The 25,668-nt window shown below is 38.1% G+C and overlaps 1 protein-coding gene across 8 annotated transcripts in view; it reads right to left on the bottom strand.

The window, feature by feature from the left end:
- Window positions 1–298: 298 nt before the first annotated feature.
- HNRNPC (heterogeneous nuclear ribonucleoprotein C) overlaps window positions 299–25,668 on the bottom strand; it is a 59,324-nt gene continuing 33,954 nt past the window's right edge. For 5 of the 8 annotated variants that reach the window (XM_041737825.1, XM_041737826.1, XM_041737823.1 and 2 more), the window contains 6 exons: window positions 23,684–23,798; window positions 23,031–23,078; window positions 1,789–1,949; window positions 1,174–1,287; window positions 771–931; window positions 299–671 (listed from right to left, as the gene is read on the bottom strand). In XM_041737825.1, coding sequence (XP_041593759.1) covers window positions 588–671; window positions 771–931; window positions 1,174–1,287; window positions 1,789–1,949; window positions 23,031–23,078; window positions 23,684–23,798 — 683 coding nt within the window. In that variant the 3' untranslated portion in view covers window positions 299–587. The remainder of the gene's footprint in view (window positions 672–770; window positions 932–1,173; window positions 1,288–1,788; window positions 1,950–23,030; window positions 23,079–23,683; window positions 23,799–25,668) is intronic. The other 3 variants (XM_041737828.1, XM_041737829.1, XM_041737830.1) reach the window with 3 other exon arrangements.

Below are 25,668 nucleotides of genomic sequence, written 5' to 3'. Positions count from 1 at the left end.
CACAGTATCAACTTTAGAAAACAAATCTTAAGACTATTACACTAATTATTTTTCTAGAGGATGCATTTGACATGCCAACTCTCATTCACAAAAATACATTGTTACATTTGTGTTGAACAGCCCCACATAGCATTCTTATGTGGGGTATAACACACATACCTCTAACTCAAAGCTGCTCTCAGGTGCTACTCAACTAATGCGATTGCCTTTGCAGTTAGGGAAGCAACTACTGAGCTCATGTATGAATGGAAAGAACTGTACTCCCTGCATAACAAGAGATTATTTTGGAGACAGTTGGTAAAAACCACACATCCTTTTTATTGTTAAGTCATAAAGAGGTATCAAAATTAAAAGCAAAAATTACAGGGTAAGACTTAACATAACTACTAGGAGCGTCAAAGGAAGTGAAAATGGGACTAGGCGCAGGGCAATATGAATTAATGAACATGGGAAGGATAAGGATGGGGAGAACAGTGAGCATGTGCTGAAGAAGATACTAGGGGAGAGGATCTGGTGAAAATTTTGATCTTAGACAAGCGCCTAGGTAAAGAAATAATGGGACAAGATTTCTAAACCCCACTATGTGCTTAAGAGTCATCCTCGCCATTGGCGCTGTCTCTGTCATCCTCTCCTTCCTCAGCCTCTTTTTCATCATCCTTGATCAACTCCAGCTGTGAGAAACAGACACAAATAGGATGGAGTTAGAGGCACTCCATGTGTCCCTGTTCCCCCCTCCACCACCTCTTTCTTTCCTTTCCCGTGGTTTTCACCTGGTCATCCCCCCGATCTTCATTATCATCATCATCCAGTAGGTCCCCCTCCTCAGCAGAGTCATCTGCACCCCCCTCAGACTCCATCTTCACATTAGTCTCATCTTTCTTCAGGGAGCTGCTGCTCTGCTCCTCTTCTGACTTATCATTCTTCATCTCTACTGGGGATGAGAAGGACAAGTCTGTCTAGGGGCAAGTAATGTCCACAGGATGTAGACAATCCCCACTAATCACAGAACTGCAGCACAAATCTAAATCCTCCCGCACAAATGCCCTTCCCAATTCAAATTCCGCAAGTTTCTTTCATATTCAGTTGCTTTATATCCCACTATTCCAACATATACCTTCAACTGTCTTAGTAACTAACCCAACTTTACACCCAACAAGTGGCAAGACCATTTACCTCCTTGTTTGCTCTGTTCTTTCTCAATTTTTTCCAGGCTTTCCAGTAGAGAATCCACTTTTTGTTTTATCTGGGTCAATTCCTTCTTAATGGTTTGAAGGTCATCTCCTTTCACTTTAATACAAACAAACCTCTAGATTAGAATCAACTCTAGCAGAATCTACCAGAAGCCAAACACATTTCCAACTAAACCATATGTCAATAGCCAGTAGGAGACTGCTGGGGAGAAACGGAGCCAGGACCGTATTGTGCCAGTCATGGGGCTCCTCATTTTCTCACAGTTGGTAGCTAGAAGTAAATCTAATGTGGCTACTCCCTTAGCAGCAGTATTCTTACTTTTTTCTGTAGGCCCACCACAGACCTCAATTATATTTGAAAGCATTTTTTGTACTGTTTCACTGACTTATACATTTTATAAATCTACAAGTGCCTAGCTCCCTAAAGTCTAATACTATAACTGGCCCCTTAATCACTATCTTCTCCTCTTCCATTATTTGGATTACACTAGGCCATTTGTACAAAACCTGAAAGTTTTAACCTGAAAGTTACTAACTAACTGCATTAATTTCCCTATTTCAACAAATAGCAGAATCACAAAGCTGCGATAATACATACACTTTCCAGACTTGGAAGAAGATCCTCGCTGTCCACTCTTAGAATTGAAGCCACTTTTGCCCCTTCGTGAGGTGTTTCCTGATACACGCTGACGTTTTGAGGGAACCACAGCGCGAGCAATTGGAGGAGGAGGGGGTACACGTGCTGGGTAACTGTACATCCTATTGGATAAAAGAAAAACAGAATTCCTTCACAACTAAAATTAAGTCAGCAAGATCCAAAAATGACCTTATAAAATAATAAATGTTCATTATCTCTCAATTTGTTATCTTTTTGCTAATGTCACTCAAAAGGCCAGGATAAATCTTACTTCTTTGCAGTTTTAAATACATCAGCTAGCTCAAGAAAATATCGCGCGCATACACGCGCGCACACACACACACCCAATGATGGTTGGTTGGCCTTAAGGGATGGACATAAAAGGTTTCTCAGTACTTTGGCAGTACTAATAAAGTATTATAGTTTTTACAATAAATAGCACACACACACACATTTTATCTTACTCTTTTAATATACATGCTACATTAATTCATAAATAAAAGAGAGAATATCCCAAATCAAGTACTCACAAAAAGGGATTGCAATTCAGAGTCTGCCAACAGTGGTATTTATTGTGAGCTAAGTTCCTGATCATCTCATCCACAGAAAAATACAATAAATCATTACTACCAGTGATGTTCAATGCCACGTAAAACTGCCAATATTAACCAGTTTTGGCCAATAAAACAAAGAGCCAGTGATGCCTGGGTGGCTCAGCGGCTGAGTGTCTGCCCTCAGCTCAAGGAGTGATCCCGGAGTCTTGGGATTGAGTCCCGTGTAAGGCTCCATGTGTGTAGCCTGCTTCTCCCTACACCGGTCTGCCCCGCCCCCGTCATGAATAAATAAAATCTTTTAAAAAAAATAATAAAATAAAACAAAGAGCCATTCACACGTGTTAGCTGTACATAAAAAGCCATGATCAATTCTAAGTATATTCAAGCAGAGGATACACTTATAGTTCCAATTCTAACAAGATGGAGAATATTGTCTGTTAAGTTTGCTATTCACTAGTGCCTAAATCCACTGCCCAGCACACATTCAGCTCTCTGTCAAAACAAACAAACAAACAAACAAAACCACTGGTTACTCAATGCTGCTTCCACTGGAGAAGTATCCTAGTGAGTATGTTTAGTAAAACATACACTGGGTATCTTCACTGTGTGAAGACTTGGGAGTTTACTCTCATGTTTGTAAAGAGAAAATTCAAAGAACAGAAACACTTCGACATACTACTAGGAAAAAAAGAACCTCATAATTCTGTTCTGTACTTTTTTTAGTAACTAATTTAATTCCAAGCCCCAGGTTATTGTTCTATAAAAACTACCCATAAACTACTGCTCTGCATAGTAAGTTTTAAGGAGCAAAAGTAATGCATGAAAAAGCCTTAAAATTTTGTAAATCATATATATGACTAGTCTCCCTATAATACATCTCGTCAATGGCTAATCTATGAATTTCTAAGTCTCCAATCCTCCAGGTAGTTGTAATTATCTTCTTCTCAATCCCACTTTACTACTACTTTAACACAGTAGTATTTATTTTTAATACTATACTTAGGAGTAGCTATGACAGGAACATTTTCCTAGATTAAGAAAGAGCACACTTACACAGGCCAAACAAGAGGGTGAAGTCTTCACTTAAGCACTTTTTAGCCAAGATCATGCAGTATGTTTTCTCTTAAAGCACAGTCTTTGTCAAGTGCTAAAGAATCAACGATGTGGTAAAATTACTAAAACACTCGTGATTCTTGTTTTAAGCTCTATTAAGGAAAAAGGAACACTTAAATTTGAGCCCCAGGAAGTAGGAGACTGTAGGACTCAAAGTAGGGAGGTATTAGTATTAGTGCTTGTATAAAGGTTCCTTCACAGTAGACAAATTTTAAATAAACGAGTAATTAAATTATCAGTTTTGGTTGATTACGGAATTAATACAAACAAAAAAGATACGGAGTATAGTAACATTTTATTATCATCACCCCTTTAATACATAAAGCTTTTCTTCTTCTGGCCCAATAATTACCCACAGTATAATTCAACAACTGTAAAATAGAAAAACTCAGAAACCACTATCCTTTGTGCAAGATGATATTTGAAAAGCAATTTCTGGAGGTAAACGAAGGTGAATTATCTTTATCTCTGGACAAGAAACATCTCATTCCCCAATCTTGGCAGATTTAAAGATCTAAACTACCCCTTCCCAACCAAGCCACTCCCTGGCACCTCTCTGGAAACCAATGATCTTGTCATTCCAGATTTCATATACTTGATGGCACTAGAATTTCCTTTTGAACCATACAATTTTCACCGGAGGTAGGTAAAATTGCCACAATGAAAATGAGGCAAGAGATGCAGTTTGTTTTGAATATATGTAATGGTCTCACAAGTACAAATCAAATGCTCTAGTTTTCAGAAAAAAATTTTTCGAAGATTAACTGGTAATGCTCAAGGGCTGTTAGTGCCATGAACTTAATTCCTGCTCAAGCAAAAAATGGACTCTTGAAAAACTCACAAAGATTCCTCTAAGGAAGTTTAAGTAGACATTCCTTGTAAAATGTCAAAGTGCATGATTATGGAAACATGAAGGGAAAACCATACCTACACTTCAATAACCCTTAAGGTCAAGGAGATAGAAAATACAAAGCTCAGTACCACAGTTTCAGGCAGTAGCTACAAATTAACCATTTTCCACCACAAGAAAATCCTGCTAATCAAGACTAATACAATCCAAGTCATTAAAAAATCTTCATGAAAGTTTCACTATTATCAAAGGAATAAGAACGTAACTCTAATTTTAACTGCACCCTAATCAGAAATCTGGACATTATGTGTTGCCCAAATAAATAATACCATTTTAAAGAAATTAAAGCACTTTTGGACACACATTAGCTAGCTAATTATCTGAACAGATAAGACAAACTCTCTTAATCTCTAAAGAAAACCATAAGCATTTCAGGTCATTTATTAAAAATTAAAGTTTACAGAGGTGTCAGGCTAGCTCACTTAGTAGAGCATGACTCGATCTTGGGATTTTAAGTTCAAGCCCTATGTTGGATGTAGAGATGAGAAAGGGAGGTTTAGAAAGGAAGCTTAAGTGACTAGCTTTGAATCTCAAAAACCCTGATTCATACTATTAAATTTTGATCGTTACCAAAATAGAAACAACTAGAAACAACTAGAAAACATTTTCAAAAATTTGTATTCTCCTGAATTTATTTAATGTACCATACCCTACTCTGGTCTTAAAAAATTTAGATTAAAAACTATAGGATTTGTCCTGATGTCTTCATTTGAGAAGCTATTTTAACACAAAATCAGGTTTCCAGGAAAGAGAACCTGAAAATCCACCTGAAAATTTTCTGAACAAAAAATAATCTGGGCAGCCCCAGTGGCCCAGCAGTTTAGGGCCACCTTCAGCCCATGGTGTGATCCTGGAAACCAGGGATGGAGTCCTGAGTCGGGCTCCCTGCATGGAGCCTGCTTCTCCCTCTGCCTGTGTGTATCTGCCTCTCTGTGTCTCTCACGAATAAATAATCAAAAAAAAAAAAATCTTTGAGATTTAAAGAAATACGGACTTAAAATTACGTAGAATGAACTTACAAAAATGTTGGGTTTTATTTAAGTATTTTCCGCATGTTAAAAGGAAGTTTATACCATAATCTTTAATTATACATTTAAGGTAGTATCATGCTACTTTTACCACATGAAAACAAATGACAGGAGTTTAAGGTCTTGAGGGGTTTGTACTATCTATACTCTAGTAAAGAAAGTTTTAGTAGTTTTAAAAGATAGTGGAAAATAACCCAATGTGTGGCATAGAATTTACTTAAAATGAAAAAAATGGGGTGGCGGGGGTGCCTGACTGGCTCAATCTATTAAATTCATGATCCTGAGGTCCTGGGATTGAGCACCACCATTGGGCTCCCGGCTGATCATGGAGTTCGCATCTCCCTCTCTTTCCCTCTGCCTGCCACTCCCCTGCTTGCTCTCTCAAATAAAATCTTTAAAAAAAAATTTTTTTAAATCACAAGTAAGCACTCTGTCTAGATTTGGTTTTGTTCTTACATCAGTGATTTTTAACTTTATTGTGAATAGGTAGATTTATAGAATTTTAGCAGTTTCAAAGATTATCACTCACCGCTCACCCTAAAGTCCAAACATGGTATTCTATAAAATCAATCCTTATAGGAAAATCAGATAAGCAGGGAGAAACATCATCTTGAAATTCCATTATAGAATTTTAAATAATAAAAGATACTTTCTGATCCTTGAATAAAATTAGAATGGGGTTGCATGTTTTATTTACTTATTAGAGAGAGAGAGAGAGAGAGATGAAATGAGATAGAACATAGGCAGAGAGGAGAGGGAGAAGCAGGCTCCTGATGAGCAGGGAACTGACCTGGGGGCTCCAACCCAGGGCCCTGGAATCATCACCTGGGCCAAAGGCAGATGTTTAACTGAGCCACCTCTCAGCACCCTTGGGATTGCATTAAACTCAATTTGAAAAGTCAGTATTGTACAAGGAGGAGGAAGTAATCTTACTAGATTGCTCATACCTATAAATTGTGTCATGTAGCTTTTTTCATTTTATGATTTATTTTAGAGAATTAGGCGAGGAGCAGAGGGAGAGAAAAGTGCATTCTCCTTGCTTACTAGCACGGAGCTCACAAGCTGAGATCCGGACCCGAGTTGAAATGATGAGTCAGATGTTTAACTGACCAAGCCACTCACGTGGCCCTCGTGGCCTTTAAGATTTTGGGGGGCCTAGAATATCTGACAGTAGGCTTTCAGAATGATCTATTTGATAATTATTATACCTAAACTTATTTTTATGTTACCGCTCAGATTATATTTTTTAAAGATTTATTTATTTATTTATTTATTTATTTATTTATTTATGAATGGATGACAGGCAAAGGCAGAGGGAGAAGCAGGCTCCATGGAGAAAGCCTGACGCGGGACTCGATCCCCAGTGCCAGGATCACACGATGGGCTGAAGTCAGGTGCTAAACTGCTAAGCCAACTGAGCTGCCCTAAATCTCAAAGACTTATGAGTAGGATACAGATACTGCTTTCTTTATAGAAGAATGGGGGGGGGGGCGGGGGGGCGGGCACGCTTTAAAACATCTATGTAATGTTTAACTCAGGTTTACATTTAAACGTAAATATGAAACTATGTCATTTAAAAAAGGAATCCCAAAAAAATCTACTTTCATGTTGCCAGAATGCTCGCTGTTGTGCTTAAAAATAAACTACCTAAATTTTTACAATTTCTGTGCTTATTTCTAAAATAAGAGACAATTTCTAAACCTTATTTGCAGGTATTTTTCGACAAACATGAGGCCTTGGTGAGCCTTCTTGGGAGAAGCCAAACTGAATATAACTGCAAACTTAAACTTGTTTTGCTAATGCAATTTATGGATACAGTGCCAATCACCAATGAAGTTTGCATAGTTCACTTTATGTTCCTTAAGTCCACATTTTTATCCAACGGTCCAAAGTATCTGTAGGACAATGAAAAACAGCAAGCCCTGTTCATCTTAAGGATAAAGGTACTAAAGAACAAACAACTATGCTGCACAGGATCATTCAAAACATAGTGGGATGCAAACTACTAAATTTTAAAGAAAAAAATTTTGTAAGTAAAGACAAAAATTACCTAACCAACATTGTGCGTTTAAGAAAACCAGCCAAAGAACAATGATCAAAGCTAGGAACATCACATGCATCTCTGCTTACAAAAAGGAATTAACAACCCTTATACATGTAGAACCAATGCTGTCAATGAATAAATGGTTCTACAATCTTTTCTTTTTTTTTAAATTTTTTATGATAGGCACACAGTGAGAGAGAGAGGCAGAGACACAGGCAGAGGGAGAAGCAGGCTCCATGCACCGGGAGCCCGACGTGGGATTCCATCCCAGTCTCCAGGATCACACCCTGGGCCAAAGGCAGGTGTTAAACCGCTGCGCCACCCAGGGATCCCTACAATCTTCTTTCAAAAGGAAACAACGGTTTATAGAATTTAGGGGTTATTTTTGCAAATTCAAAGATACATTTGAAATTTTAATACATACAATTGAAAACTGCCTCACTGATTTATTTACAACTCTGCAAGAGAGGGGATAAAAATGAACTGTACCTACTCATTTTAAAGTGCATCCAATTTTATGTATTTTTTTAAAGTTGCATCTAAAATTAAGAAAAAACAGGGTTTGACCTGATGTATTCATTTGGGAAGCTATTTGAACACAAAAATCAGATGTTTCCAAGAAAGACAACCTGAAAATTCATCTGAAATTTTTCTAAACAAAAAATAATCTGAGTGATAATATGTGGGTTGCTTTTATCAATTCTTTCAGAAATAGTACGGGTTCCAAGACTATGTTTAGAAAAAAAACTTTTTTGAATCCCTCTCTTCACTTCTGCTTACCAAGCTTCACATTCAGGTGACAATCTAATACACAGAATTTCCTAAGAATTACAACTTTTCTCATTTGTCATAATGTTAAACCACATATACTCCCCAACATCACTATGAATCTTTTCCAACGATAGTGTCTTAAAAACTGTCAAGTGTGGTCTAATCTTTCTTATAAAGCCAAAACTAGAAAACAGTATTTATTGTGAATATTGTTTACAGACCATATGTTACCACCATGTAAGCCCACTCATTCCTATATTCTCATTTTACCAAGCCAGGCCAGAAGAGTAAACTAATTCCTTACAATAAAATTTCTTTTGATTTGTCTGAGAACACACTTTTGTGGTTGCCAGGGGATAGGGTAGAGAAGATTAGAAAATCACATCATAGTGAATTTTTTGAGAAGTATGGAACTATCTCTATCTTGGTTACACTGTCAGATACACCTTGTTTTTATGATGTATGTTAAAACTGTACAAAAAGTAAATTCTGCTATATATAGGAAAGGATCCTATCTTCTATCTTTCCATTGTTTAATTTCCTTGTTAATTTCTGCCCCTACCATCATCAAAACCTACACTGTTCCGTCAAAGTTACCAATGATCCTCACTTCTAAATCTATTTTTTTTTAAAGATTTTTATTTACTTATTCTTGAGAGAGAGAAAGAGAGAGAGACGCAGAAGGAGAAGCAGACTCCATGCAGGGACTAGATCCCGGGTCTCCAGAACCACATCCTGGGCTGATGGCAGCGCTAAACTGCTGAGCCACCTGGGCTGCCCCTAAATCTTTCTTACTTAACATTTATAGTTTATCCCTCTACTCTTTTATTTTTTAAATATTTATTCATTAATGACAGAGAGAGAAGCAGAGACAGAGGCAGAGAGGCTCCTCACAGGGAGCCTGATATGGGACTTGATCCCAGGACCCCGGGATCACGCTCTAAACCAAAGGCAGACACTCAACCTCCTGAGCCACTCAGGCATCCCTCTCCCTCTTTTTTTTTTTTAAAGATTTTATTTACTTATTCATGAGAGACACAGAGAGAGGCAGACACAGGCAGAGGGAGAAGCAGGCTCCATGCAGGGACCCTGACATGGGACTTGATACCCGGCCTCCAGGATCAGGCCCTGGGCTGAAGGGGGCGCTAAACCACTGAGCCACCCAGGCTGCACCCCTCTACTCTTTTAACACATTCACACACCTGGGATATTTCATGCTTCTGGTTTTTCTCCAGCTTTTATCCTTTATGGCCTTCTCAATTACCCAAACTGATTCCCATCTCCTCAAGTATTTCAAAGTTGCAGTGTACCAGTGATCTCTACTTTCCATCTCTATTCATCTAGTATTTTGGTTTTAAGACCTACAAGCAGACATTACTGTGTCTCCATATAAGCAATCACATATTTAACATCTCTCAAAGGGTATGTATAATAAATGTGTCCAAAGGGCAATCTGTGACGATTCATTCCCCAAGCTAGTTCCCAAGTTGTTCTCCTCAAACAGATTTTGCAAATTCCAAGTTTCTAGTTGTCCAGGCCAAAATTTTGGTGACATTTGATTTTTCTCTCTCAGCCTTCACAGTGATCTGTAAGCAAATGTGTCTGGATAAACTTTAAAATTCAACTACTCATCATTCCCACTACCACATCTCTGGATCCTTCCCCAAATGACTGCTAGTCAAGGTAATTTTATCAGCCACTAATTATCTGTTTTCAGAATAATTCTGTTAAAACACAAGTAAAATTCTCTCATGCCTCAGCTCAAAAGTCTCTAACAGCTTCCCATTATCATTTAGTAAAAGCTAAAGATACCTTAACTTCCTTTTATGTGTTCAACCAAGACATCTTTTCTAAGATCGTTTATTTTCCACTAGTGTAGAACCCCTGGTGCCTTTCCTAAGGGCCTTTAGCAAAGAACTTGTCACAAGTCAAACTATCAACAAACCAAACCTATCTTTATAATTGGAAAGCTAGAGTACTGACTGGCTCTTTTCCCTAGCTTCATAAAGACTATGGGGGTTTCCCCCTAAGGAAACCAAACAAAAGTGAGTTGAATAACCTACCACAAACTTGCATCATTTTTGAAGCTATTACAAAATAAAAATCAGATCTTATTCCTATAGACGATGTGTCAAGACTATCATGTCATACTTACTTTAAAGAAATCACGGAAATTTCCACTGATTTCTCCTGCTATTATTTATTTTGTACCCTATTAATCTGCTTTCCTTGCTAAACTCCACTAATCTCACAGTGGTAACACATTTATTATTGTAAAGTAACAAAGGTTCTGGGAAAAAAGGTTATCTGCCTGAATTAGACTCTATTTAGTGGATTTTTTTTTTTTTTAGTGGATTTTTTAAAAAAAGATTTTATTTATTTATTCATGAGAGAAGCAGAGACACAGGCAGAGCGGAAAGGTGGCAGCCCATAGGGAGCCTGATGTGGGACTCCATCCCAGGAGTCCTGCGTCCAGGACGCAGGACGCAGGATCACACCCTGAGCCAAGGGCAGATGCTCAACCACTTGGCCATGCAGACTTCCCTTGGTGGACTTTTTTATTTAGATTACAACTCTTACTCTTAAGAGGGTATAATCAAAGTATCACCTTACCAATTTATTAGAGTACCTTCTCAGGACACCTGGGTGGCTCAGCATGAAGGCTCAGGGCGAGACCCTGGGGATGGGGAATTGAGTCCCCGCATCAGGCTCCCTGCATGGAACCTGCTTCTCCGTCTGCCTGTGTCTCTGCCTCTCTCTTGGTCTCTCATGAATAAACAAAATCTTTAAAAAACCCCAAAACAAAGAATACATTATCTCTTTTTTCTTAAAGACGTTATTTATTTCAAAGAGAGGAGGAGGAGCACAAGCTAAGGAAGCAGCAGGTAGAGGGAGAGAAGCAGGCTCCCCCACAGAGCAGGGAGTTTCACGTGGGGGCTTAACCTCAGCACCCTGAGATTATGACCTGATCTGAAGGCAGATGCTTAATTGGCTAAGCCACAGAGGTGCCTCCCTTCTCTTTCTAAATTATTTCCTTTTCTTTTTTTAAAAAAGATTTTATTTATTTATTCATTTATTCATTCATTCATTCATTCATAGAGACAGAGAGAGAGAGAGAGAGAGGCAGAGACACAGGGAGAAGCAGGCTCCACACACGGAGCCGGACGTGGGACTCGATCCAGAATCTCCAGGATCACACCCTGGGCTGCAGGCAGCGCCAAACCACTGCAACACCGCCACTGGGGCTGCCCCCTTCTCTTTATTTCCCTGAAAAAGTAGTTTCTTTCATACTCCATCAATACTCTTTGTCAGCTTTGTGCTGAAACTGCAGTTTAAGTTCTCCAACGTCCTGCCTGGAGAGGACTCCAGTCATTACAAACCTCATACTAAAGGATACTCAAAGTTCATTTGACCCAGTGAGACTTAACAACTTTGTAGCATTATAGACCTGCACTGTCCAAATCAATAATAATTAGCCATATGTGGCTATTTAAATTAAAATCTCAGGACAGGGATCCCGGGGTGGCTCAACGGTTTAGCGCCTGCTTTCGGCCCAGGGCGTGATCCTGGAGTCCTGCGTCGGGCTCCCTGCATGAACCCTGCTTCTCTCTCTGCCTGTGTCTCTCTCTCTCGTGAATAAATAAATATATAAAAAAAAAAATCTCGGGACGCCTGGATGGCTCAGTGGTTGAGCATCTGCCTTCAGCTCAGGGTGTGGATCCTGGGATCCAGGACAGAGTCTGGCATTTGGCTCCCTGCATGGAGCCTGCTTCTCCCTGTCTGTCTGTCTGTCTGTCTCTCTCTCTCTCTCATGAATAAATGAATCTTAAAAAAATATTGAAATCTCAGTTCCTCAGTCACATTAACCACATTTCAAGTGCAGAACAACCATATATGACTAATGTACACAACACTAACCACATAGATACAGAATATTTCTATCACCAGAGAAATTTCTAAGACTGTTCTAGCTTGTTGCCTCCACAGGTGTTTACTGCCTACATATAATTTCCAGATAGCTTAGAATTCTGTAATTTTTCAGTCTGTAACAAAACCATAATCTTTATAAACTAGTAAATGTCCTTAATTATAAAGTGATAGTTAACCACATGTCCTGTGGTCACAAGGGACAACAGTAACACTATAAAAAAACTGGAAACAGAAATAAACCTCAGAAATATATCGCATGCAGAGACTTGTATCTACAATATACAAAGCATTACACTAAAAAAAAAAAACCCAATATAAAAAATGAGCAAAAGAGTTGAATACATTTCTCCAAAAATAAATATCCAACAAGCACATGCATACTCTACATCATTAGTTTTGGTTTTTTTTTATTCTCCACCCAGTCATCTCTACATCCAACATGGGGCTTGAACTCACTCTGAGATGGTGCTCTTTGGCCTGAGCCAGCTAGGTGCCCACTCCACATCACTAGTTTTTAAGAAAATGCAAACCAAAACCACAATGGGATAACATTATTTATCTTGAATTAGCATAGTTAAATAACAAAGGCAGATAATAATAAAATCAGTATCACCAAGGATGTGGAGAAAGTAGAAAAGTCCTATGTGGCTGATAAGAATGTAAAATGCTACAAATGCTTTGAAAGACAGTATAGCATGGACACCTGAGTGGCTCAGTGGTTGGGCATCTGCCTTCCACTCAGGGCATGATCCTAAGTTCCAGGATCAAGTCCCACATTGGGTTCCTTGCAGGGATCCTGCTTCTCCCTCTGCTTGTCTCTGTCTCTCTGTCTCTCATGAATAAATAAATAATATCTTAAAAAAAAAAAAAAAGACAGTATAGCAGTTCTTCAGGTTAAACATGGAAATGTCAGAACCAAAAATTCTTTTTATGTATATATCTCTGAGATGAAAACATAGGATTATGCAAAACTGTGTAAACAAATGTGCATAGGTGGATCATTCAAAATGTGAATGACATCTGCAATATCTGACCAACTAATGGATACACCAAATGCGGTATCTTTCATACAATAGAATATAATTAAGCAATAAAAAACGAAGCACAAGTGGTGCCTGGTTCCCTGCTCAGCAAGGAGTCTGCTGCTCTCTCTTCACCTCCTTCCTGGCTCATGCTCTCTCAAATAAATAAAATACTTAAAAAAAAAAAATGAACATGGCGCTAACACATGGTACAACATGTATGAACCACTAAGTATTTAGTGGAAGAAATCAGTTATAAAAGACATGATCCTGGGGGTGCAGGAATCCCTGCTCAGTGGGGAGCCTGCTTCTCCCTCTCTTCGCCTGCTGTTACCCCTCCTTGTGCTTTCTCCCAAATAAATAAAATCTTAAAGAAAAAAAGAGGTAAACTTTATCTTAATGATTTGAGAGAAAGTGCTTGCAAGGTAAGAGAACAAGCAGGGGGAAGGTACAAGGGAGAGGAAGATGACTTCTCACTGGGCAGGTACTGAATCCCAGGACTCTGAGATCAGGACCTGGGGTGAAGGCAGATATTTAATGACTGAACCATACAGACACCCAAATAAAGCTAAATTAAAAAAAAGAAAAAATTAAGCTCAAGGAGAATGACAAAATCTAGCTGAATTAAGAGTATCATGAAGCAGAATCCTTTTTTTTTCTTTAAGATTTTATTTATTTATTCATGAGAGAGGCAGAGACACAGGCAGAAGGAAAAGCAGGCTTCCTGCAGAGAGCCTTATGTGAGACTCGATCCTGGGACCAGGGGAACACAACCTGACTCAAGGACTGAGCTACCCAGGTGCCCCCATGAAGTAGAATCCTAAAACAGCAGAAGCCATCTCTGGATTAGAGTTCATAACAAGAATGCCTCTTTAATTCAGAGCCATATAGCAGATTCTCTGATGGAGGGTCAAATGCTTCACCAGCAAAGAAGTATTTCCCACCTACTTAACAGCTCAGTACACAACAAAAATAAGCAAACAGCCGAAAATGAAAGCTAAGTGAAATGAATATATTGTCAAAATTTAAGTTAATAATCCAAGTATATTTATACTAAACTATGCCTTCAACTAAAATCCTCTCGGCAGCTATCAGGTGCCATGCAAAAGATAAAACCAACAGAAGGCTTCGAAGCAAATATAAAATTTCACCTTATGCTTAAAATGACAGCTAGTGGGATGCCTGAGTAGCTCAGTGGTTTAATGTCTGCCTTCAGCCCAGGGCGTGATCCTGGAGTCCCAGGATCCAGTCCTGCATCAGGGTCCCTGCATCAGGATCCCTGCATGCAGCCTGCTTCTCCCTCTGCCTCTGTCTCTGCCACTTTCTGTGTCTCTCATGAATAAATAAATAAAATCTTAAAAAAAAAAAAAAAAAAGACATCTAGTGAGATTCCCTAAGCTTTTCCAAGTAGTTACAAAAAACTTTCTTGGACTCTGAATCACATGCCTTTTGAAATAGATTGTCTCACCCAATTCTTCAAAACCTCTTCCTCCAGACCCAGCGCTACTCAAGAATGTCAGAAAAACAGAAGAAAAGGAGGCAGGGAAGATGACAGCACCACTAATCCCAGGAACATATAGGGCGGGGGGCAGCTTCAATCTATAGCCACTCTTTCTCTAATTTATTAATCCAAAACCTAAAGCTTTGTGTGCTTAGAACAAAATAAGCACTTAACTATTAGTTTAATGTGATGGTTAGCGTCTTTCAATTGGCTTGCATTTCAAATGGAGAGTCCTCCTCCACCACTGTACTTCACCTCAACTCCTCACGTGTCTACAAGGACACCTTCCTAGAACAAAGCTTTTATCTATTCTTTTTAAAGATTATTTATTTATTTATTCATGATAGTCACGGAGGAGAGAGAGGCAGATACACAGGCAGAGAGGAGAAGCAGGCTCCATGCAGGAAGCCTGACTCGGGACCTGATACCAGGACTCTGGGATGGCACCCTCGGCCAAAGGCAGGCGCTAAACCGCTGAGCCACCCAGGGATCCCCAGAACAGAGCTTTTAGAGAATTATCAACAATAGTTTCCCAAAATTCAAAAACTCAAATCCTCTAAACCTCCCTTTCACATAACCTTTAAATAGTATAATCTTACTCATAAAACAATAAATTATGGTCAGACCAGTCCTCCTCAGAAATTCCTATACCTCGTCTCTCCTACATTTACAATGTTAACTACTTAGTACATCTTTTTTCCTTTCAATTTCTTTTAGCCATGAAGCTGTTTCTAAATTATCTGCCTACAAGACACATGCCTAATATGCCCTACAAAGCTCTCTACAACCAACATTCTAATACAACTGGCTGTTTGCCCAAATACAACCAAGACTATTTACAACTCTGTACCTTACCTAGCTGTGGCAAAACCTCCTAATAGGTATGAAAAAGAAGTTGAAATATAGCACATTGTGAAACTTTCCAGGGCTCTTTAAGCCTTAGGATAACTTGGAGCTCCACAGAAGTTAGCACACTCACTTCCTATGACACAATCCTGTATAATGCAGGGCATATAGCTGAGGGTATTATTTCTAATCACTTTATCTACTGTATCATACTAGTGCTTCCTACAATAGTTTCTTCTTTTGATAAATATGGCTTGTCATACATATGCTGTATTTGTTATGTGACTTGATATATTCCATTCTTTCTATTCATGGTATACTGGTATATTTACTTAACATGCTTAGATATGGAATAATAATAGCACTTTGTAACAGCTCTAATGGAAGAACTTTTACAGTCCAGTCACCTATATAATTGTTTATTGATGTACCCTATGCAATGTGTGATATTTACTGTAAAGTCCTCAAAGGATCACTGAACTAAAAATCAGGGTCTTTTTGAACCATCATTTGCATATAATGTGTCTACTGTATCTCAGCTTTCATACTATAGCCTACTGTCAAACCTAATACCTACACACTTATTGTTTCCTGTGCTCCCAAGTTCTCTACAGAAGTATGACTGAGAATTACTTGGCTGTCCATAACTGAGTAACGTATTTTTTTTAACTTAAATTGATATGAATCATATAGTACACAGTAAACTTTTTAAATGTGTACCACCTTGGGCAATCATTACCACTATGGAATCCCAGAACAATTGCATGGGTTATTTTGTAAGGGCAAGAAAAGTGCCATTACATCTGATAAAAATCTATAGATTTTCAGTATTTTTCTAAAAATGGATGGTTTCATACTTAAGAAAACACTAAATATTTGTGGCATAAATAGTAAACCTTATAAAACAATGATTACAATAATGCCAGTTTAACTATGACAAATCAATTCCAGGTGAATGTCAGCCTAAGAATTTTCAGATCTACTTAAAGTCCTACAGTAACAGTTTTCTTAGAAGCAACTAGATTCTCAATAGGACACAACTGAATTTAATCTCTGGCAGAAGCTTACAAGTTTTACAACTTTCAACATCAAAAAACCACATTTTGCACACAGGGGTGACTCACACAACTCCCATAGTTTTATATATAGATGCCCATGACTATTCATCCTTAAACAGAAAACTACTTTTGAGGCTGTATCCTACCAAAGAAAATATTTTGGTTAGTGAATCTTAGGGTAATTCAAAATATGTATGACAGAATTTATATCATATCTGAAAAAGAGTTGACAGTGTGTCTTTGTGAGATAAATACATCTATCTAAAATGGTAATTCCACATGTATCAACAATTTATGCTAAATTCATCCCAAAACTTTGAACACCTATAAAATTAAGAATGGCCTTAAGAACAGAAAGAAAAGACAAGCTTAATTCAGGTAATCGATGAAAAAGATAATTTATGGAAAAAAACCTAGTAATAATCATTTCAATATTTCATCATTAAAATGTTAAAATCTAATTATAATAATGCTAAAATATTAACAAACACATTTAGTTAACTTTGGAAAAAAGGCATAGAAAATATGTTATGCCATAGTACATATCAACAGCAAAAAAATGTATTAAGAATCCTTTAAGGGCAGCCTTGGTAGCTCAGCGGTTTACCGAGGGCTTCAGCCCATGGCGGGGTCCTGGAGACCCGGGATTGAGTCCCATGTAAGGCTCCCTGCATTATAGCCTGCTTTACCCTTGGCCTGTGTCTCTGCCTCTCTGTCTCCCTGTGTCTCTCATGAATAAATAAATTTAAAAATCTAAAGAAAAAAAAGAATCCTTTCAAAACTACAGTCATCTTGGGCAGCTCGGGTGGCTCAGCGGTTTAGCGCTGCTTTCAGCCCAGGGCCTGATCCTGGAGATCCAGTCCCATGTCAAGCTCCCTACATGGAGCCTGCTTCTCCCTCTGCCTGTGTCTCTCCTGAATAAATAAATAAAATATTAAAAAAAAAAGCTACAGTAATCTTTAATGACAGCAGGTAACAGTTCTAACTTTCCTATCCACACCCCAAATTAGAATCAAGGCCGGATTATAGCATAAAACTACAGAACCTGATCCGCTATCTCTTCAGGAGACAGTATACTATAAGTAACTTGGTTAAGTCTTAATATTTGATTACCCTCCAGTTTTATTTTACCTTTTTTTAATAATTTTTGGTTTTTTTATTTTTTATTTATGATAGTCACACACACAGAGAGAGAGAGAGGCAGAGACATAGGCAGAGGGAGAAGCAGGCTCCATGCATCGGGAGCCCGATGTGGGATTCGATCCCGCGTCTCCAGGGATCGCGCCCTGGGCCAAAGGCAGGCTCTAAACCGCTGAGCCACCCAGGGATCCCTACCCTCCAGTTTTAAAGGTAAAGTATTTATAACCCTTGGGACTTGATCACACATACCCACTCATCTCCAAACAAAAATACAAGTTATTCTAATTCTCCTAAGAAAACATCGTTAATTACCTACTTCCTAATAACTGTTTCTCCTTATGAAACACCCAATACAGGTAAGCCCAGGTGGCTCAGCAGTTTACCGCCACCTTCAACCAAGGGCCTGATCCTGGAGTCACGGGATCAAGTTCCACATCGGGCTCCCTGCATGAAGCCTGCTTCTCCCTCTGACTGTGTCTCTGCCTCTCTCTCTCGGATGAATAATAAATAAAAATTTTAAAACAAACACCCAATGCATCTTAAAACTCCAGTGCAAACTCAAGCTACTGATGATTAAAGTACATAATGACTTTTATGAAGTATTCTGGTCTACTTTCTCACATATCCTCATACTCCCTCATCCATAAAGGGGGGGGGGGGGGGGGGGAAGAACCTGAAATCTAATCAAGCTACAAACCTATCCGCAGGTCAAAGAAACACAGGTGGCAGACAAACGTACTATAAATATATAAAAATAGGGATTCCCTGAGTGGCGCAGCGGTTTGGCGCCTGCCTTTGGCCTAGGGCGCGATCCTGGAGACCCGGGATCGAATCCCAAGATGGTCTCCCGGTACATGGAGCCTGATTCTCCCTCTGCCTACGTCTCTGTCTCTCTCTGTGTGACTATCATAAATAAATAAAAATTTAAAAAAATATGTAAAAATAAAACCCACAAAACCAAATCTGTGGGAAAAGGATGAGATTAAGAAATATTGGGATCCCTGGGTGGCGCAGCGGTTTGGCGCCTGCCTTTGGCCCGGGGCGCGATCCTGGAGACCCAGGATCGAATCCCACATCAGGCTCCCGGTGCATGGAGCCTGCTTCTTCCTCCGTCTGTGTCTCTGCCTCTCTCTCTCTCTGTGACTATCATAAATAATAAATAAATAAAAATTTAAAAAAAAAAAAGAAAGAAATATTATTAAGCATAAATGGTACTGGGATTATGTCTATAAAAAAAATTCTTTCTCTTTTACTGTACACTCCTAGTCTCTTTTTTGTATTTAAAGAAAACAAGAAAAAAGAAAACAAGAGAGGAAGAGCAGAGGGAAAGAGAAAATCTTAAGGAAGCTACAAGCCCAGCGGGAAACCCCAATGCAGGGCTTGATGTCACAACCCTGATATCATGACCTAAGCCAAAATCAGGAGTCAGATGCTTACCTGACTGAGCCACCCACATGCCCCCACACTGTTCTCTTTTACATATATTTAAATTGACATGTTCCAGAAGACAGAAAAAGTAAAACAAAAACATTAAATAGGATGTCCAAAAAACAAATACTAACCACTGTTCATTTCACTATGCATTAGTTGGTAAGACTGTTGTCACACAGAAGAATGAGTTATGCTACAGGTACTAGATTTTTTGGGAAAAGAATTGGTGGGATATCCACAATTCTCTTCATTTTGGTATGTACCAACATAATATATGCCACTGTTAATAGGATTAATAAAATACTAATTCAGAAGCCTAATTTTTAGCAGATTTAGTACATAAAAAATCTCAAGATCTTAACAAACAGGAATGATTCCTCATGCTCTAAAGACTGGGAATTCTTCAATTGATTAGTTGTAAATAGATACAATATTTGGGGGTCACTGCATTTATAATACAATTTCTTATGTTTCAGGTTTCCTTTATTTTTCAAAGCCACTCCTATTAGTAAGCATCAGCTGCCTCTCTACCATAAGAATAGTAGAACTCATAATCTCAGGAAGTAGATAATAAAGAAATGACCTAGGGGTGTCTGAGCAGCTCAGGCAGTTAAGTGTCTCGCTTTGGCTCAGGTAATCTTGGGGCTCTGCTATCAAGCACCATGCCAGGTTCCATGCTCAGCAGGGAGTTTGTTTCTCCCCCTTTGGTCCACCCCTGCTTGTGCAAGCTCTCTAAAAAATAAAATCTTAAAAAAAAAGAAAATGAAAAAGAAAAAAATCTAAGGGAATGCCAAATTTCGGTCTTGAAATATTTAAGTGAATTTTCTATTCTTAAGGATATCTGAAGGAATTGGATACAGATTTACCCCATAAGACTTGGAGCTTTCTTTTCCTCTCAGAACCAATTTTCCATTTTGAAAATGAACCCAACATAGTTGATTGAGGATTGCCATGTTAGTAACTAAGACAGTAACAAAAAAAGTCTTTTGTTACCTTCAGAATGACTTCTGAGTCAAAACAAATGCATTTTTCCTCACTATTTTTATTTTTAACTAAACAATGTTCATTTTCCCATCAAAGACCTCAGTACTATACTTGAATCTGCTCTTTACCCGCTATTGCCTGGTTGGTCCATTAGTCATCAGAAGTCTTTTTCTATTGGCTGAGATTAGAATAGAAAGAAAGACATTTTTCAGGGACCCTCTATAAATACATCAGACTTAAATAGGCTCTTGCCTCTTGAAAAACTGAAGAGAAACGCCAATAGTGGCATTGCCACCAATTTTCAGGATAAAATAGCAGTGGCAAAAGATTTGAAAGTATTTCTGAAAACATCGACTTTTCTTTTTATTTTTTAATTTATTTATTTATGAGAGAGAGAGAGACAGAGAGAGAGAGAGAGAGAGAGAGAAAAGCAAAATCACAGGCAGAGGGAGAAGCAGGCTCCACGCACCGGGAGCCCAATTCGGGATTCGATCCCAGGTCTCCAGGATCCGGCCCTGGGCCTTTGCCAAAGGCAGGCACCAAACCGCTGAGCCACCTCAGAGATCCCCTACACCTCTTTTTCAATTAACCCTTTGTAAGTCCTCACGAAACTTATATTTATAGTGGGATGATGATAGGGATGGTCAAAAGTTTTGCTGCCTCAACAAGACAACTAAAACGTTAAATGGCTATTCTCATGAGAAAGTGAGTATTGTACATGTTAAATTCTCTATATGCTCAATTTAAAACAGGAGTTTCAAAAAAATAAAAAAAAATAAAAAAAAAAAACAGGAGTTTCTAGTGTGACAGTCCATGATACATCCCAAATTGTTTATATTACATACACATAATACAAATATATGAATATTTTTCTCATTAGGGAGTCATGGACAAAGAAATAAGGTTAAGAATCAGAAATAAAACTATTTCCTCATCCTTTCTCATCAAGGATTTGACTCTCTGACATAAGAATTTCAGAAGCTTTAAAAACATCTATCAAACCTAAAAATCTACCTAGACCATCTATACAAAAATCTCTATAGGTATACATGGGCAGGTTTTTTTTAGCATAGAATGCAGCTATTTCAAACAAACAAGAGTAGAGGTTTCAAATCATGCAAGTCACTCCCCCAATGATCACATTTTCAGTAACAAAGAGATGTTCAGATCTGTGCTTTCAATGTTTTGTATTTTAATATTTTTAAAGTATGAAAATCATCATAGTTTTCAAAATATGTGCTCATGAACATTATATGTTCTCATTCATTTGGGGAATATAAATAATAGTGAAAGGGAATATAAGGGAAGGGAGAAGAAATTTGTGGGAAAAAAAAAAAAAGAAATTTGTGGGAAATATCAGAAAGGGAGACAGAACATAAAGACTCCTAACTCTGGGAAACGAACTAGGGGTGGTAGAAGGGGAGGAGGGCGGGGGGTGGGAGTGAATGGGTGACGGGCACTGGGGATTATTCTGTATGTTGGTAAATTGAACACCAATAAAAAATTTTAAAAAAGCAAAGAAAACAAAAACAAAATATGTGCTCACACAAAAAAATAGTCTGAAGAAATCTCTAAGGACAAATGAAGTAACTATTTGGAAGCATGAATAATTAGTCAAATCACACAACCTTCAAATGGCAAAGACCTTAACAATGTAGGCCCAAACTATTATTCTAGCCCTTTTTTTTTTTTGGCCTATTAATGACTATCTTGCTGTAGTCCAAATACAAAAAATTTACATGTTCAGATCTTTATTCAGTGTTTACTGTCTGACTTGATTCTATTACCCAACTCCCTTGGCATGACTCATCAACTCAGTTCAAGTTTTCCCTTTTTTTTTTCAAAAGTTTTTCTATTGAGAAACATTCCCAAATCAAGAAAGCTATTACTTTTATTTCCAAAGCAGAAATTGATCTAATTGAAATTCTTATATTAAAAACATACTAATGATAGAAAACTAAAAATCTAAGATGAAAAACAGCAAAAGAAAAATTCATACAAGATCAAGTCCAATGTAGAGGAGAATGCTCCATATATAATTTCATATAATTTAAAAAAGCAGGAAACCAAATAAACCTAGTATTTCCTTAACATTCATAAAAACTACCGGTTTAAAAATGTCACTAGAATACTAACATCTTTTGTGTATTATGTCATTGCCTAATAACTAATTCCTGTATCATCAGGTCTCAATCTATCATTCTTAACCATCCATAAACGATCCCCCCATTCACACATCAAGTCTCTCCAACAAATACTAATGCTCTTCGAAAGGTACCTACACAAAAAATCAACCACTGTGTCATCACCATTTAGAATTGGGTCATAACCACTATCCCTAATCTATAAGTCTTCAACTCTTCTTATCTCCTACTGAAATTTATATTGTTAACTCATTTATGTATGCTTACACTATCCTATTTTCTATTAGATGGTTTGCTAAACAGAGAGTTAGGGATCGTTTTTAAAGTAGTTTTGCTCTAATGCCCTCCAATGCAATGTTAAGTATCAAGTAGGCGACAGTGAAATAATGAAGAGAATCTGGAAATGGTAACTAAGTCCTACTTGTTCATCTGTTAAATCAATTAGTCCTTACTTTTTGTTGTCATACAAATTCAAACAAAATTTTGGACACATTCCCAATTGCCTTGATACATAAACTCATTCTTTGAAATTAACAGAAACGTCACCCTAGTCTACCTCTGACAATTTGTAGGACGACATTTTTCGTTTTGTTTATGAAGGTGGGACTTTGACAACTTGTTTGTTGCTCGTTACTACAAGAACATTCATCAAAAAAAAAAGAAAAATAAATGGTTCTTACTAAATGGCTATTTACCAGAAGAGACAAACAAAACACCTTTAACATACCTGTCATAATAATCTCGTTGAAAGTCATAGTCCAAATCAAAAGAGGAGCTGAAAAATAAATAGCAAAGAAGATTAATTTGGAGCTGTTGATGTAAATTCACAACAGCAGATGGGAAAAACAAAAACAAAAAACCATGCAAAATCAACCATAACAAATAGATCAAGAGATTAGCATGGAATAATCCCCAATCATTCAAACAATAAATCACTAAAATTCCAATCATCTTAGAAGCCACTGGACATGCAGCAGCTAATTTGCAAATTTAGGCATAAAACTGCTATTAATTTCAATATACAACGTAATAGCTAATATAAGAATATTGAAAAATACAACAGTAAACCGAACATTCTTATGCTACCCTCCTTCCTTTTCATATTTCCCAGCTTCTTACAAACAGAACAATTTCTCTCAAAAGATTTCATTTTAAGTTACAAATACCAAACTGCTCTTTAGAGTGAGTAAAAAATCTCAGGGAATTCTAATAATTCTCTGGGAAATGGGCGAAAAGGAGGCATATTAATATAAAGTTAATAAAGCATCATTTTTACACAGATAAAATATATTACAGTTAACCCTCCCCACATCCAGAAAACAGATAGAGAAGATGCCCACTGATGGACACAATGCAGTTATAAATAATAAAGTTCCGGACCTGAGTAGAGGGGACGGAGAAGGGTGTTCTGGTACTGACCCGTACATCTCCGCTGCAGATCGTTTCACACCTGCTTTTCCTCGGTTCACTTTTGGCTCTGCAGCCAGATTAATATCTGAAAAAACAAAAACAAATACAAACACTTTAATGATAACTCTGTTGAGGCACCGGTACGGTAGAATCTTAAATCAGTTTTTAAATGTGTACGTAGTATTATATAGATCAACAAAGGCGTAACGTTGCATCTCCTCTTACATAAGAAGGGCTCACAATTTTTACAAGGCTAGGACTCAGTCTTTTAATCATTTGTCCTCTTTTCTGTTAATAAAAGTATTCATTATATATATATTACATTTGTCTTTGGTACCTTCTACCCTCAGGCTCCTACTAAAATGAAACTGATTATTCAGAGCACATTAGGAAGGAATGATCTCAGGGAAATAAAACCTGTATCAACTCATGAATTAATGATTGGATTATGATACCTTCAAATTATCCTCAAAAGTGAATTTTCATTCTCTTTACAAATAGGATGAGCTGTAAAGTTGAAGAAAAATAGGAAGGAGCAGCCTTGGTGGCTCAGCAGCTTAAGCGCCTGCCTTCATCCCAGGGCATGATCCTGGAATTCTGGAATCAAGTCCCATGTCGGGCTCCCTACATGGGGCCTACTTCTCCCTCTGCCTGTCTCTGCCTCTTTCTGTGTATGTATCATGAATAAATAAATAAATAAAATCTTTAAAAAAAAGTTAGGAAATACTATGCAGGGGATCCCGGGGTGGCTCAGTTATTTAGCGTCTGCCTTCGGCCGAGGGCGAAATCATGTGGTCCCGTGATCGAGTTCAGCATCGGGATCCCTGCATGGAGCCTGCTTCTCCCTCTGCCTTGTATCTCATAAATAAATAAAATCTTAAAAAAAAAAAATACTATGGAATGAATTGCTGAACCCCTAAATACATATTTGTGTGTGCAATCTGCACATGCACACATATCAAAAAAAGGGAATTAGGAAATGGAAAAGTCCTAGTTTCCGTATGTGACATAATTTTAAAAACACCTAATCCAGCATGGTCAGCTATAAACCTGACACCCACTGATACTCAACAAAATAATCCATGCCCTCTCTAATTCTAACATTTATCAAAATCTAGCTCTCCAAAACATAGTTAATCAAATGACTAACTGAAAAATTTAGTATACTATTTGCTGAACATTTAGGAATAATGTTCAGTTCTTATTCACAAACTCAATTCCAATTATTAACATCTAATCCTAAGAATAAGCTGGCCGCGGGATCCCTGGGTGGCGCAACGGTTTGGCGCCTGCCTTTGGCCCAGGGCGCGATCCTGGAGACCCGGGATCGAATCCCACATCAGGCTCCCGGTGCATGGAGCCTGCTTCTTCCTCAGCCTGTGTCTCTGCCTCTCTCTCTCTCTCTCTCTGTGACTATCATAAATAAATAAAAAAATAAAAAAATAAAAAAAATAAAATAAAAAAAAAAATAAAAAAAGAATAAGCTGGCCGGGATCCCTGGGTGGCGCAGCGGTTTAGCGCCTGCCTTTGGCCCAGGGCGCGATCCTGGAGACCGGGAATCGAATCCCACGTCGGGCTCCTGGTGCATGGAGCCTGCTTCTCCCTCTGCCTATGTCTCTGCCTCTCTCTCTTTGTGTGTGACTATCATAAATAAAAAAAAATTAAAAAAAAAAAAAAAAGGGATCCCTGAGTGGCGCAGCGGTTTGGCGCCTGCCTTTGGCCCAGGGCGCGATCCTGGAGACCCGGGATCGAATCCCACGTCAGGCTCCCGGTGCATGGAGCCTGCTTCTCCCTCTGCCTGTGTCTCTGCCTCTCTCTCTCCTCCTCTCTGTGTGTGTGACTATCATAAATAAATAAAAATTAAAAAAAAAAAAAGAACAACCTTACCTTTACAGTTGAGTTTTTATTTTTTAATTTGAATTTATTTTTTTATTTGAGTTTTTATTTGTTTTATT

Source organism: Vulpes lagopus, chromosome 23, assembly GCF_018345385.1.
Source record: "Vulpes lagopus strain Blue_001 chromosome 23, ASM1834538v1, whole genome shotgun sequence".
NCBI classification, from domain to species: Eukaryota; Metazoa; Chordata; class Mammalia; order Carnivora; family Canidae; genus Vulpes; species Vulpes lagopus.
This window is presented reverse-complemented; position numbering and strand designations above follow the sequence as displayed.